Source organism: Heloderma suspectum, chromosome 4 (genome assembly GCF_057233095.1).
Source record: "Heloderma suspectum isolate Gila_16-S chromosome 4, 16-S_ref, whole genome shotgun sequence".
In the NCBI taxonomy this organism is placed as follows: Eukaryota; Metazoa; Chordata; class Lepidosauria; order Squamata; family Helodermatidae; genus Heloderma; species Heloderma suspectum.
Window position 1 is genome coordinate 101,958,621 of NC_139461.1, and position 16,351 is coordinate 101,974,971.

General features: G+C 45.2%; 1 protein-coding gene across 4 annotated transcripts in view; it reads left to right on the plus strand.

The window, feature by feature from the left end:
* Positions 1 to 16,351, plus strand: part of KIAA0319 (KIAA0319 ortholog) — a 59,103-nt gene that overhangs the window by 15,946 nt on the left and 26,806 nt on the right. For all 4 annotated transcript variants that reach the window (XM_084850116.1, XM_084850113.1, XM_084850114.1 and 1 more), the window contains 5 exons: positions 2,373 to 3,130; positions 7,107 to 7,299; positions 8,860 to 8,958; positions 10,931 to 11,028; positions 12,954 to 13,041. In XM_084850116.1, coding sequence (XP_084706242.1) covers positions 2,373 to 3,130; positions 7,107 to 7,299; positions 8,860 to 8,958; positions 10,931 to 11,028; positions 12,954 to 13,041 — 1,236 coding nt within the window. The remainder of the gene's footprint in view (positions 1 to 2,372; positions 3,131 to 7,106; positions 7,300 to 8,859; positions 8,959 to 10,930; positions 11,029 to 12,953; positions 13,042 to 16,351) is intronic.

Genomic DNA, 16,351 nt, shown 5'->3' on the forward strand with positions numbered 1-16,351 from the left:
ATATTGGAAATGGAAACTGGTGGGTTTCTAATGCTGCAAACAAGAGTTTCCAATGTTGCAAGGAGGAACAGGAGATTTCTAAAGCTTTAAGAGCTTTAAAACGAGTCCAATTCCTGCTTTTAAATGAATCCCCATGCAAACAAGTCACATTCCTGCTTGTCCCATTCCTCCTTGCAAAGAGAGGGAAGAATTCCGCAGAAGTGGGGGGCATGGTTCAGCACAGCACTAGCTGGCATGCCACCAGGTGGTAAATCACAACTCCCAGTCTGGAAGTAATGCAGCTACGTGCCCCTACAAGGACGAGCTCCATAGCATTACAAAGCAGGGAAACACAAATGCGCATCTGCAGAGAACAATTAAAAAAAAAGATTAAAGAGATAATGACGTTCTGTTCTACTCGCGGGACTCTGCCCACATGTGCATGAAATAATGCGGTTTCTCTTGCTGACGTTTGCCTGGTGGCAGCAGTTTTTCCCAGGTATATGCTGCATTAGCTGGCAACGTATGCCACGGGAGGAGCAACTCTGAAATGATGAAAATTCAGGTTTAAATGGAATTACCTCAGAAAGCGTCTCCGTGTAGATGGGGCCCTGGAACTAGTCTTCTGACTGTAGTTTGAATATAAGCATTTGCTGTCTGCTAGTTGAGAGCTGCGGGTTACGTTTCAAGACATGATTTATGGTGGCACTTTTATAGCTCTCTTGAACAGACTCTTTCTCATATTCCCAAAAGTAAATGGGGCTGCGAAAGAAACAATTATAACATAGTTGGTGAAGAGGAGAAATGTATGAATCAGAGTTTATCCTGGAGTCATGATAACCATGTGAACTGCACATCATTGTGCTTTTATGTTGTAGAAGAGCTTTTAGTTTAGATTTGTGTCTCCGTGAACAGATCTTCTCCCTAGAAACTGAAATGATGCAACACTGCAAAAGAGTGAGCATGTTGTAAATAGGACGTGGAGGCATTGGATCCTGTCTGGTTCCTTTTCTTCTTCTTGTCCAAATCAAAAGGACAATCTTTTTCTAAGTGCCAGCACTGGAAAATCCTGGCCTCCTTTGTCCAGCAGACAAGTATTTTGTGATGGTGACAGCTGTGATGAAACTACCATGATGGGTGTGTGTGCGTGCATGCATTTGGCATCTTGATTGGTTTTGTTTCTCTGTGGTTACTTGCTTCTTTCTGCCTTCATCTATATATTGAAAACTGTCACTCTGTTTCGAATAGATGCTCTTTCAGAGACGTCATGCACGTGGGGATCTGAAAAACTATCCCATATTTCTAATATCATGCTGATAAACCTCCATGCATTTTCACACAGATTTGTATAGATAAATGCTGCTGCCATATTGGTCACAGAAAATAAGTGAAAGCGCGCACACAGGCACACACCCTTTCATTGGACCAGTTGCTTTTAGTGTAAGCATGCAAGCTTCCAAATTTACACAGGATTCTTCCTCAGGAAAGATGGAAGAGTAGCAATTCTTTGAACTATATAGATCAAGCTGATTTGTTACAGCTTTGCCCCAGTGTTGAATCCTATGCAGTGCTGCTCTGCTTACATTGAGAATCCCTACATACAGAAGATGGAAGCTAGCTGTCATTTGTTTTAAGTTGGGCCAAAGTAGATGTGACACTGTTCATGCAGTAAACAATTACATGACTCTTTAAAAAAGATTACAGCAACCTTTGGGGTGGGGGACCTGGTGTGGGGAACAGAGACTTAATTGTTTGCCCCTGCTGTATTCCCCTTCTTGATTAGACTCCAGAACTGCAATTCCCCCCCTTTTTTAGCATCAATTGCTAATTACTGAATAATATAATATCTAGGTTGGCCTTGAGGCTATGTTCATTGTTTATGCTAGATAAAGCTCTTCTCTTTATATAGGGGGTGGCTTTGCAGATTGTATGGAGGTGTAAAAAAATGATAAGTGAATCACACTTCCTGTTCACATGTTTCTGGGGCAATGTGTGAAGTGGGAGTTGTGGGCTTCTGATGTGGAGACAAGATGTGGACCCCTCGAAGATGTCACCCCAGGAGCAGGACTTACGTACAACAGCTGTTGCCATGTTTTCATGGAATACAAGGAGCTCCCCCAAGACAGAGGTAATTTTTGTCTTCTTAGGTTGCTGTCCTACTTATTTGGAAGAAAGGTAAACACAGAAACAAGTGCTCTAGCTTCTATGAAAATTTTAAGCAGTAAACGATTCAGGTCATTCCATGTAAATAATATGAGTATTCACTAGATTATAATAAATGGTATAAAAATGTAACTCAATAGCTGTGGTTTAAAAAAAAAACAAATTGGACTTTATTTGGGATTTTTGCAATGTTCTTGTTCTCTTCCTGATACCAATGTCTTTTATTTCAGGGTGTTTCTGTGAACAGTGCAGGGAAGGCGCCAAGTACTCTGATGCAATAATATCACCCAACCTAGAAATGACTAAAATTATGCGGGTCCCCCACGCTGTGTCAATGTCAGACTGCACAGCAGCCTGTTGTGATCTTTCCGACTGCGACTTGTCCTGGATGTTTGAGCGGCATTGCTACATCGTCAATTGTCAGCACAAAGGAAACTGTGAGCCCAAGAAAATGGAGAAGGTGAAGTCCTATTTGACCTTTGTGCTAAGGCCTCCCCAGAGACCAGTAGCGTTGCTGGGGTACGGGCAGATGCCGTCCAACGTGATCCGCTCTATGACGCTGCAAGATGACCCATCGGAGGAAGTGAGTAACCTGAAAGAACTGTCTTTCCTTGGCAAAGAGCACAGTCTTGGGGAGGTACCGGACTACCCAGATGAGTATGAGGATATGGAGCAGGACCCCTTTCAGTTGAGCATCAAGCATGAAGAGAAGGAGAATGTTAACTATGCCGACTGGGGCTTGATGGCAACCACTGAGAATGGCTTCAACTCTTCAGGGCTCCGTAACGGTGACAAATACAAAGAGCTGGCAGAAAATGAGGAGGAGAACGTTAATTTGGAAAACCCGACAAATATTAATGAATCTGAGGGGAACCCTGTCACAGAACATCCTGGAGAGTTGCCAGACATTACTTTGGGCCCAGTGAAATCTGCAAATGAGGTAGATTTTCAACCGCCTAATGAAGCTAACAGCAGTTGGTGGGAAAAGGTAGGTGTTACCAGAAATGGTAATGTTGTTGTTGTTGTTGTTATAGGACAGGGATGGCAAACATCTTTCAGCTTGAGGGTGGAATTGCGTTTCAGAGAAGCTCTTGGGGGTTGCATTCCAATGGTTGGTGGGACTGCAGGCAAAAAGGGGTGAGGCGCAAGCCCCCCAAATGCCAGTATATTTTAGCTTAAAGCTCTTACTCTCAGTCACTAAGCCTTAGGAGAGTCATTTCAACCTTTTAGAATGGTGGGGGGGAACAGCACAAAAGCCAAGAAATCATGAAACAGTTGGTGGTTAGGGGAAAGGTGGTAGGGCCAGGGTAAGGGGGCATGGCAATCTGGGGACCCCTGGATTTGGATCTGCACCCCTATAATGGGTGGTATAGTTCTCCTTTGGAGTAAACAGGAATCTCTGCAAATTTCAAACAGATGGTGTATATGTGTGAGAGAAAAGGAAGTGAGCGCTGTGCTTACCGTTTTTTGTCTCTCCCCTGTGCACTTCAAGACTCATGTATATATTTGTTGATGGGAGGTGCAGAGGTTTGGGGTGAATGAGGAAGGAAATCCAGAGAATAAGGATGGAATAAGGAATCTCAGCTTCTAGGGAGATGGCTCCTAGCACTATCCACCAAAAGGCATTGTGCAGCTTTTCCATCTTTCCCTCCTTAACAGTTAAAAAAAAAAGAACATAAGAGCCCTGCTGGATCAGGCCAAGGGTCCATCTAGTCCAGCATTCTGTTCACACAGTGGCCAACTAGCTGCCTGTGGGAAACTCACAAGCAGGACCTGAGTGCCACAACACCCTCTCACCCATGTTCCCCAGCAACTGGTGTACATAGGCTCATTGCCTCTGGTTCTGGAGGTAGCACGTAGCCATCAAGACTAGTAGCCATTGACAGCTTTCTCCTCTAGGAATTTGTCTAACCCCCCTTTAAAGCCATCCAAATTGGTGGCCATCACTACATCCTGAGGTAGCAGATTCCACAGTTTGACTATGCACTGTGTGACGAAGTACTTCCTTTTATCTGTCCTGAATCTCCTACCAATCAGCTTCATGGGATGGCTCCAGGTTCTAGTATTATGAGAAAGGGAGAAAAACATCTCCCTATCCACATTCTCCACACCATGCATAATTTTGTAGACTCCTATCATGTCTCGCCTTACCCTCTTTTTTTCCAAGCTAAACAATCCCAGCTGTTGTAACCTTCTCTCATAGGGGAGATGCTCCAGCCTCTTATCATTTCAGTTGCTCTTTTCTGCACAGAAGAGGCAATGGGGAAACATGAGGGGGGAGTTTACAAATGGAAGACAATATTGTCTGGATCCCCCAGTAGAATTCCATGAATGAGGCAGGGCGACTGCATGATAAAAGCCTCGACTGAAGGCAGCCTAAGATCCTGTTGAGGTATCTCTCTCTTGGTACAGTCTTGTGGCTCAGTGGTTGTGGGAGGGGTCTCAGTCCTGTCAGGACAGAGCTTTGCCCTCTCTAGTGGGCAGGATGTTCTTTCCTCTTCCAGTTACTGCTCCCCGTGGTGAGGGATGTGCAGAAGAAGGAGGCTGAGGTGAAGGAAGTTTAAAGAGTCCTGCTGGATCAGATCAGAGGCCCATCTTGCATCTTGTTCTCCATTGTGGCCAACCAGATGCACATGGGAAACTCACAAGCCTCACACAAAGGCCGTAGCCCTGTCGGTGGCACAGTTTCTCTGAACCCAGAAATCCCATACAGCCATCATGACCGACAGCCATTGGTAGACCCATCCTTTATGTATTTGTCTTAAGGCCCCTTTAAGCCATGTAGACCAGGTATGGGGAATGTGTGACGCTCCAGATGTTGGTGGATGGCAATTCCCATCAGCCCTAGCCAGTATAGCCAGTGGTGAGGGGTGAGGGGAGTTGTAGTCCAGCAACATGTTGGCCAGAGTTTCCCCACCCCTGATCTAAACCAAAAGCCATCACCAAATCTTGTGGCAGCAAATTCCTTAAGTTAATTTTAATTGCTTGTGTGAAGAAGTACATGTTTTTGTCTCTCCTGAACCTCCTGCCAATTGCCTTCTTTCAGATCTTTCTTCAGCTAGCATGTATCATAATGACCAGAAGTGGGGAGCCTGCAGCCCTCTAGATATTGTTGGACTCAGCTCCCATCAGCCCCAGCCAGTATGGCCAATGGTAAGGAATGATGGGAGTTGGGAGTCCCAAAATCTGGAGGGTCACTGGTTCCTCACCCCTGAAAAACGACCCTAATAGTAGATTGCTCTGTAGTAATAGTTAAAGCACGGGTGGACAACTGATTTCACAGGCTCCATAGAGGCTCTGAAGGTATATTATGCATGTGCTATGCAATTTCTGAAATTCTGAAAGAAGAGGACTGTTTTAAAAATCTCAAAGCAAGTTTCTAGCTCTTATGGCTGAAGAGATATGTTTGCATATGTGATGGCTGAAAATGCTGATTGTGTGAAAGTCCTTAGCGAAGACTGCAGCTGGGGTTTGTTGTTGGTTTCCGATTCCTGGCATGTCCCAGCAATTCTAGCTTGCCACTGTATGTGAATGCGGCCAATGAATTGGCCTGCTCAAGCCCCTAATAGCAGCTTTCTCCAACCTGGTGCCCTCCAGAAGTGCTGGATTGCACCTCCCATCATTCCCAGCTAGCATGGCCATTGGCCAAAAATGGCCATGCTGGCTTGGAATAATGGGAGTTGCAGTCCAACACATCTGGAGGGCACCAAGTTGGAGAAGGCTGGAGGTCACCGGTATAATGGAGGAAGGATGAGAGTCAGCTGGATGCACATGTGTGGTTCTAAAGATGCCTTGACGGGTGAGTGATGCCTCTGCATTCAGATGCAATTTACTCTGACTACTGGATGCTGAGGGGAAACCACAGGAGTAGCCATCACCGTCATGTTCTGCCTGTGGGTTTCCTAGGGTCATCTGGCTGGCTACTGTGACAAAAAATGCAGGCCTAATGGTATTTGTTTATTTGTTTATTTTAAATGTTTCTTTCCTACCTTTTATTTAACTGGCTCAAGGCAGCTAACTGTTAGCTAAAACTAAATAAAATCAAAATTTAGGAACTTACGAAGAGCAACAGAAATGCAAAAAGATCTACAGTATAAACGGGTTTAATAGTTGTCACTCCTTCTCCCCTTGGAATGCAGAGAAGTGAGGGATCTCTTAAAAGGGGATTCTCAGCATCCTGTGCAAACTACAATTCCCAGGATTCTTTGGTAGTGGGGGGAAGCCATGACAGTTATAGATAACAGTTTGTATGTCCCACTGATGGAATTTTGGCCTGATCTAGCAAGATAATCTCTGTCCCTGGTAGTTTAATTCACTGTGGCTGTCACCCATGTGACCAATCATTGTTTTGAAGAATCAGCCCCGAGTAAGACGAAAAATTAGCCATGGCCTTTTTTCTTTCCTTTGTGAAAGATGGTTAATGGTGTTCTTTGTTTAACTTTTGGTTTCTTCCGAATTGTTTTGCACATCTTTTGGCCAATTCAGATGAATGTGATTTTACTGAGCCCATCTCCTGCTGAAGGATGAGAACTTTCCACTGTCTGATCAGAGGCATTTTCTAAGCATTTTAAGCATTGTATCCCATGTAATTACTGCTTCTTTCTATAGCTGTGAGAAAGGTTGGTGATCCACTGTCATATATTGTTTCGATTGGCTGCAGATGGAATTATTTTGTAGAGTTTGCATAGGTGTGTGTTTCTCTCCAGTGGTCTCATCCTGTTTCTGTTCATTTGTTATAATAGAGCTGGAAACAGCCTAGGTATCTTGTTACCCACGCACCTAAAATATTTGATGCTGGGGCTTGAACGTACAATATTTTTCCGTCCCTGTTGACGATGTAATTGATTCTAGCTGTAACAGAATTTTGAACTTGGATCTTCCAGTACATTCTTAACACTGTGTATCGGAATGTGAGGAGAAAAAATATTCACAATAACTATGTATTCCTGCAATTCGTCTTGTAGGTTCTAACACCTTCCCATAATCCCCCTCCTTCAGACATCCTGGGATTTCTCTCCACCGCTGCAGCACAAACTCAAACATCTGACCTAGGTAATTTCATACAAGATGAACCCACATCTGTTCCCACCTATGCTCTCACCACTCAACCCTTTGCCACAGATAAAGTGCCATTTCCCACTGCTGCTGCTAAATCAGGTAATGTGAATTCTTTATGGTGAGGTTTTGGGAGTGAATTCATAATTCTTAATCTGTTGCTTCAATCAAACTTGTAAATGGCCATTTTGTTGGTTGCATGTGGATAGGAATGATCCTTTAAAGTCCTATGTGACTTGGGAGCTGGATACTTGAAGGAACGTCTCTCAATACAACCTGCCCATACACTAAGATCTGTTTTGGAGGCTGTCCTCTAGATGCCACTGCCAACTGAGGTGAGGCAGGCAGTGACCAGAGAGACGGCCTTCTCTGTTGTGGCACCTCGCTTGTGGAATTCTCTCTCCAGGGAGGCTTTCTTGGTACCTATGCTGATATATTTTAAGTACCAGTCAAATACCTTTTTGTTTTCCTTGGCTTTTAACTTCTGATGTATTTTTAATCTATTTTGATGACTTTTTAGAGTTTGAATAGTATTGTTTTATTGTTTGTGTTTTGTATTGTTACTTTACTTGTAAACCACTTTGTGATTTGTCTGAAGTGCGGTACATAAATTAAATAAATAAACCACAAATCTATTACTATTTTTAGTGCTGCCTTTTAGTTTTGACAGCTGTTGTTTTCTTGATTGTTGCCTGGTTTTGAGTGTGTTTTTACTGTGTTTTGTAACCTATTGTAAATTGCTCTGAACATTTTTAATGGAAAGATGGTATACAAATGTTTAAAATAAATAGAATAAAGCATTTCCTCCAGGCAGATAGATGCCTTGGTCTAAGCATGCAGCAGAATGTGGTGGTAGGTTTCCTGGAGTGGTAGAGCAGAGTGTACCATTTCAGATTCTGGCTGGGGTTGTGCCATTTGTTTAATGCTACCTCAGTGTAAAAAAAATAGCACAGCAAGAAGAAAGGCCGTAGTTCAGCCTGCTCCATATGGTCCTTGCATTTCACTTGCAGGGAGGTGGTGGTTTTTTTTGTGAGGGAGCTTAAAAAAACATGATCCCTGACCTTCATACTGAATTGGTACCTCAGAAGTCTGCTACATGTTCTTACTTCCTTCTGCCGCATGCATAGACCAGACCAGAGTAGCATTAGACAAGTTGGTTCTTTTTTAGACCACAAATGGTGAGCATAGATGTGCATGGACAGGCAGGCTGGTAAAAATGTTTCTTGGCTAGAACCTTTTGTGGAGCTCTTTGCAAGGGTGGTTGAAACAGAGTGAAACAGCCCAGGTGTTACACTCAAACTGAGTGCTACTCAGTCGTGGAATGCCTGTCTCCAGAGAAGAAGACCTGCATGAGGTATGACTGCATACCTGCAAAAGGAGAAGACTTGCATGTGGAGTACCTTAGACAACTATGTGATTGAAGAAAAGTCATGCTGTTTATTTAAAACATTAATTTTGCACTTTCTGCTTCAAGGCGAAGATTAATCAAGCCTTGATGAGAAAATAGCAGTCTTTAGCCATTATTATGAATATAGTTTTTCAGCAGCAGAGGAACATTGCCAAACTTTACTCAATGTGTTAACCGGTGCTAGCTGTCAAACTTTATGGATAAAAGTTTCCTTCAGTTTTAAAATAACCCACCCACTCCTAATTTTTGTGCAGTAAGAGAACTCCTGGTGTCGGCTGGAGATAATCTTCAAATAACTTTACCAAAAAATGAAGTTGAATTGCATGCAGTTGTAGTTGCGCCGTCACTTTCAGGTAAGTTCTTAATGCAAATGAGTTGGAGGGAAAAAGCAAAGCAAGTTTCTAGTCCTCATTCAACTGGATGTACGTGTGTTAGAAAACCTGTAAAGCATGTGTGCCAAAGGCAGGTCCTGGTTTAATACTCTGGTTTGTGACTAAACTATGGTTTGCACAAACCAGTTTCTGTATTTGAATGAAATGGGAAACTGCATTTTGTTGCAAAATGCAAATCAGAGCTTCTTAACTCCCCCTCTTGTGCATGAAGAATGGTGGGGAGGGAAGAGTGTGTGAGCTTAAGGTTTGTGATGGGATGCACAAAGCATGATTGACAAACCACGATTTGTTCTTTCACCTATGCCTGTGCCTTCTCATACTATTTGAAGTTAGGTAAATATTAAATCTGTGAAGTTAGGAAATTTATGCAAAATAGGAAAATCTGTATAAATGTTGTCAGCCAGCATTGCTTATGTTGAGTACTGACTTTACGTTTGACACTGACTTTTCATTAAAAATAGGTAAGCAAATATTATTCACTTTCTAGGAAAAGGAAAAATCAGGCCCAGGAGGAGCAAATGGGGAAAATAAGAAAAGAAGTTTTGAACTGATATGAAAAGCAGACAATCTTGGCCTTTTAAAGTCAGTAATACTATCAGTAATTCCCACATGATAGCTGGCGTATGAGGTCTAGCGATTCGTACTGACAATTTTGAAAACCTCCTCCTATTGATGACTTTGGCTAGTCCTATTTTGGGGGAAAGAGCCAGTTTACAGTCCTGTAACTGGACCCCAGTTCAGATGTCATTGCGACCTTCACACGGTGTCGCAGTGTTATGTCCTCTTCCCCTCTGCCACTCAGATGGCATCATGGAGAAGTCAGGCACCCTGTACTGTGCAGATGGCCACTTGTGTAGAGGTCCTGCTTGTGCAATTTCCGCCCTTCGGAAGGGAGGGAGGAGAAATGATGTGAACGGACCTCAACATAGAATGCGCAGGTCATACCTTACATTGGGGTGGTCAACACATGGGCAACATGTGCCTCCCACCCCGGCCAATTTTGGAGCCCCCTCCCCCTCTGCCCCCTCTGTTGCTGCTGAATTTCCCTAGTTTTTTGCAAGGAAACAAGGTGTACGGGCAGAGCTGGCCCAAGATATTTTGCTGCCTGAGGCAAAGAACAAGATGGCACTCCTCCCATTCCACCTACAAAAACCAGCTGGACCAGCAGATTAATCAGTCTTCAGCACTGATGGTGGGACAGCATCCTCTCCCACAAGTGGAAGCAGCAGGCTAATGTAGGAGGCACAGAACAGGCTGCATGGCACACAGGTCTTTCCTCCAACACCTTGCTGCCACCTCCCAGCATTTGCTGGCTGAGGTGACTGCTTCACCCTGCCAAGTGGCAGGGCCGGCCTTGCACATGGGGAACGTGCACTTTGTGTGCAAGTGGAAGCCTCCTGGGAGTGCAGTTCCGCTAGCAAACAGGGCAGCCGCTCCCTGCATGCCATGTTTCCCTGCAAAATGCGACCTTCTTTTTTTTTACTGTTGCCACCACCACAGCAGCAAATTTGGCAAGAATTTCAGCAGCAGCAACGATTTTGTCAAGGGTGTGGCGCTGCCCCTCGTAGGTTCCAGAGGGTAATGTGGCCCCCCAATCCCTGGAAGGTACCTTTCCCTGTCTTACATGGTGGACGTTAGGGGGGCCTGCCGCTCCTCCGCTGCATGCAGTGGCTCCGATTTTGGTGGGGCTGTGAATCCATTCCCAGTTTCAGTCAGAACCAGCCGGAACTCTACAGGAGCTGTCCAAGGTGCTGAAACTACTTTGGGAGTGGGGCTCCTTGGATGGCTCCTTTAGAGTTCTGGCTGAAACCCAGACCGGATTCACAGCCTCAACTGAGTGCACGAAAGCCAAATGAACATCCAAACGGTGGCCATGTCTCTCTTCCAGCTTGGCAAACAATAACCAATCTCTGCACTGCTGCTTCCTTTTCAGAAACAGCCTACAGTTATGACTGGAGTTTGATCAACCACCCTGAGGACTATGATGGTGAAATGGAGGGCAAGCACACACCAGCCCTGAAAGTTTCTCAAGTAAGTGAGCGGCCTGCCTGGTCAGACTTGACGCGTATTGAGCACAGGGTATTCTGAAGCACCCTGATTTGGATGAAGATCCTTGAATGGCTTTAGAGTCGCTTTCCTGTAAGGCAGCCATGAGTGCTACAGACGCTGGAGTCAATGAGCCTCTCAGCCCCCAGATTAGGGTCGTGTCTGCACGATGGCTGGAAACAAGGGCTTTTATCCATCGGTGTCCTTCAGCCAGCAGAATGGACCCCATTAGAGGATCAGATTCTCACTCCCTACTTGGACGCCCCCCCAATCTGCTCTGGAGGGTTGGGGGACCCTCTGGGGCAGATTGTTTTTGGGGGGGTGCTTGCAGGGGAAGGGAAACTCCCATTGCATGAGTAGATGTCCACTCACCTAACATGGAATTCAGCCCCAGCCAGGCTCCTAAAAATATAGCTACTGGCATCCGAGAACTTGAAATTGTTCCAGGCCCGGTCTCCGTTATTGATTTAGTGAATGTCTGTGTCAAGCTGAAGCCAGTCAAATGTACTTCTGAGGGCTGCTTCACACATTACAGAGATATCCAATACCCTTTGGGTATATTGTGGGTACTCTTTATAGCTCTTTGCATGTTACTTGTATGGAGGGCTTTCACACATAGAAGAGGGGTCTATTCCGCTTGCTCCTCCTGCATGCTGAGTGCAGACGCTGGAAGTGGGACCTTTGCAGGTGAGCGGCTGCTCATGTGTAGGGGTTCCTCTTCAGATGTCCATGTTTAATGCATGAACACCAGAGGGCAGGGCTAGCTTGGTGGCATGATGCCAGAGGTGGGGTCAGTGGTGCGGCCCCCTTCCTTCTCCTACACACGAGAGCCCTCCAGGTGAGTAATGTGTGGAGGGGGCTACACTGACCTGTGTAATGCTGGGGTCCTCAACCTTTTTGGGTCAGTGGGCACATCTGGAATTTTGAGTGAGCGTTGTGCGTGCTTTCACAAAATGGCTGCCATGGGCAGGGGCTTGTCCATTCATAAAATGGCTGCCATGGTGGGCAAGGACAGTCACTAAACACTCATTTCCCAGAAGGTAAACTGATGAGACTAAATAGAAATGTAACTTGCCCAAGAACCTAAGTGCAAGGCAGAGGTGCGGTCTGAGTTCCAAAACACAAATGCACCCTTTTGAACCCAAATAAAGATGGTGCTGGAGGGCAGCCCTTCACTTAGCAGTACACCAACTTCCCAGTTAAAAAAACAGTTAAACAAAAACAGAAATAAAGTAAAAATCAGGAGGTGCAGGGAGCTTGCCGGGCACCCAGAGAGGCATCTGACCATATTAGTGCCCATGGGCACCCGACTGGAGACCCCAGGTGTAATGTCTCCCCTGTAACGTGCACTCTGATTACAGGGTTGCAGGTCTGGTGATGTTATCTCAGTTTAAAGGAGTTGCAGAGCTGACCTAATACACGAAGATGGTCGTCTACAAAGAAAACAGAATAGCTTTTTCTGCCATTAAAAAAAAATCAGATAGACAGATCAGGCCTGTAAGGATATAATAATTGCCATGGTGAGAGGGACCAAAGATTCTTCCAGCTCAGCTCTCTGATTCTGACAACAGTGGCCAGCCAGATGCCTGAGGGAATCTCACAGGCAGCCCCAGATGGTGGGAGCCCACCAGGTGAGACGTGCTTCCAATCTTGGCAAGATTCCCAAGTTTCTGCTGTGTGTGTGCCCAATGCAACTTAGGTATATCACATTTCCCCCCATAAATGCTTCTTATGGCAGGCATAGCTGTAGTGTTCTGAATTCTTCCCCCCCCCCAAGTCGTTCTGGGTGATAGCCAAGATGTAGGGTGTTCTCATCCATTTAACTCGACTCTTTGGCATTATTCCTACTGTGCCCTTGCGAAATTCTACATGTAATTCGATTTATTTTATTTTTTAAAAACCTGTTCCAGCTGCCAGTAGGTGCCTATCTCTTCAAAGTGACTGTTTCGGCTGAAAACGCATTTGGAGAAGGCTTTGTAAATGTCACCGTCCAGCCAGGTAAATCAGTTTCCCTGACAGTTCAACTCATGACCTCTTCTTCCACAACTGCATGCCAGTTCAATGCGTGATACTTTAATTATTCTTTAATTTCTTTAAATAATGAATAACAGTAAAAGATCTACATTTTCTATCTCAAATTCTTTTCTTTGCTGTTTTGTTTTTAAGAAAGAAGCCCAGGGTGGTAGATATTTGGGTGCATCCAGCCTTGTAACGTTCTATTTGCCTCATCTGTGGGGAGGTGCCCCAGGTGAGCATCGGAGTTGCAGAGTCCACCTGCTTCACACTGTTCTTGTTTCTTTCGCTTGCTACACATTCAGGCTCCACAGTATTATACTTTGAGCCTAGAAGGGAAGTCAAGTTTCCCATGCAGATGGCTGATTACTGTGCTGGGTGCTACTGACCTGCCTGGATGGGCAATTTGAGGTTCTTTCTCTGCACAGCTCCCTTTCCCCTCCATTTTGGATCGACTGGTGATAAAATGTGGGAAGATACAAGTGTGTTTTTTACATACTAGGTGTCATTATCCTACAACACTGGAAAGCAAATAAACCCCCAAATATACAGAGTTGGATTCGAAATCTGTTGACCTTAGCTGTCCCTGAAAAGGTATATTGCATCCAAGTACGAAAAGAAAATAAAGTCCAATTAATATGGGGAAATTTTCTTGAATTACATGCAGAGTAATATGATCTACTGCAAAACCAGTGCAGGCCAGCAAAGAGATGTGCATGATGCAACTCTTTTATGTTATTTATTCCTATGTAACTATTAATTTCTTCTTCATGGTCTCTGTGCATCACACATATGGGCTCTGCACCTGCGCGGAGACTTGTTCGGGAAACTTCCAAGCTGAACAGTTTTTGGCGGGAACCCCTCTCCCACCGTCTCTGGTATATATAGCGTGGGTTCCTGCCTTCCCCTCAGTTCCTTTTCAACCGCCTTAGCGTTACTTTGCGGGGAACTTCTTCAACATTCGGTCAAGCTGTGTTTTCTATCTTTATCTTATCTTTTTCTTCCTTTATCTTTTTCTTCTTTACCTAAAAACTGAGAACCAGAGAGATTGAGAGAGAGAGAGAGAGAGAGAGAGACAGAGGAGAGTGTTTGGAGAGCGTCGTTTGCCTTAGTGGTGACGTGTTTTTTCTCCTCCAGCTTATGGCCCAAAAGCCTCTGTTCAGAAAGTGCATGGCTTGTGGCAGTAAGGAGCCTTTTTCGGATGGTCACTCTTTATGCCTAATCTGCTTGGGAGAATCCCATAAAGTTGAATCTTGCCACCACTGCCAATCGCTGTCGAAGCAGGCTCGCAAGAATAGAGCAGATCGACTAAAGGCGGTCCTTTGGCAATGGGCCCTTCAAGCGGTTGATATGCCTAAGGCTCAAACACCTTGAGAACAGCCCACAGTTGCTCCTTCCAGAAGTGCAAGGGGAGCGGCTCCTGCGGCTCAGTCTTCCCCTCTGTCAACCGCAGAGCTGGTTCAAGTAGACCTACATACTCTGGGAAGAAACCTGACTATCTTGGTAGCTAAAAAACTTTTAAAAAAGGCAAAACGCTCTAAAACGGCAGTGGACCCACCGGAGAAAAAGAGGAGAAAGCAAAGCTCTAAACAGCAGGAGAAGGAGTGGGACGCCCTGATTGATTCTCCCATCTGTGATCAATACTGCCCATCATCAGGCGGACTGCAATGCCAAGGGGATGATTGGCTCCGTTGCCCCAAGGTGACATGCCTGGCTCCATTCTGCAGGCCTAACTCCTGAAGCTCACTCTAGGATAGAGGATCTACCCTTTGACAGCGAGGGTTTATTCAGTGCAAAAACAGACGAGCAAATGGACTCTGTGCAGTGAGCCAGAACGACTGCTCGTAAGATGGGCATCAGCCAAGTCCAGCACCACCACCACGTCCCTTATAGTGAACGTCGCTGGTATTGACAACACCAGACCTACCCCCCTCGGCAACCTGGGGATTGGGCACCCAGATACTCACAGCTTCAACAACAGCAACAAAGAAAAAGTTATTCCTTTCCCAAGTTCCAGCAAAAGGCGAAGGATGTTGGATTTTCTAAGTGTCGTCTTTGACTCCAGCCTCTCTCTCCTCCATACCAACCATTACAAACCATCCTTTGGAGACCTCCTGAGCAAATTTTACTCGATCTGGATGAGAGTGACGTCAGACAACTGGGTGCGAACTATTGTCCGTCGAGGATGCAAAATAGAATTCAACACACCCCCACTGCTGGGTTCAGTCCGGATCACCCCACCCTCGAAGGCCCTTCAGGAAGAAACACAATCTCTCCTAAGGAAGGTGGCCATCCAGCGCATTCATCCAAACCTCAGTATGGAGGGGTTATTCTCCAGGTACTTCACTGTACCAAAACAGGACGGAGGCCTCTGACCCATTCTAGACCTTTGGGACCTGAACAAATTTGTCACTCCCAAGAGGTTCAGTATGAGAACCCTAGCCACGATTCTCCCACTCCTCCGAAAGGGTTCATGGTTTGCCACGGTCAATCTCGAGGATGCGTATTTCCACATAGCAATAGAATACTCACACAGAAAATTTCTCCGCTTTGCGATCAGAGCGGAACTCTTCCAGTTCAACATTCTGCTGTTCGGTCTCTCAACAGCCTCATGCGTGTTCACGAAGTGTATGGCTGTGGTTTGCGCTTACCTCTGCCTAGTGATGTACGAATGTTATGAAATCCATTCTGTTCCTTTTTCGTAGCTTGTTAGGGATCTTTCGTTCCGTCATCCGCAGTGATTTGAGAAAGTATATTAAATCCGGTCCGTGTTTTCTGGTTTGCTGTTTACAAACTCTGGAGGTTTGCCTGTGTCTGCCCCTTTTCAAGGAGGGAGGGAAATCCCATTGAAAGCAAACTGCCTTCTGATTTGGAGGTGACAGACACTGCTTTCCCACCCAAACAGTGCCTAAAGCAACTGCTTAAAAAAAATATCTTGAAAGATGCCAAGCTCTGCCAGATGTATTGCATGGCACAATCCTACGCATGTTTAAAAAGTCCTACAACTCCCAGCATTCCCCACCCAGCCATGCTGGCTGGAGAATGCTGAGAGTTGTAGGACTTCTTTTCTGTCTAAACATGCATAGGGTTGTGCCCTAAATAGCCAGTGGAATCCAAACTTTGAAGGCTTTCTCCTGCTTGGCTGAAAAAGAAGACTCCCCCATTTACCCAGGGAGCCATTGTGTTGGGAGGTACTGGGTAAAACAAGGGTACATAAAATCAAAAAAGGGATCCTCATAATTTCATATGATTTTTAAAGGGGAGACCCACAAAACCAGTATCCAATCACAGAGCA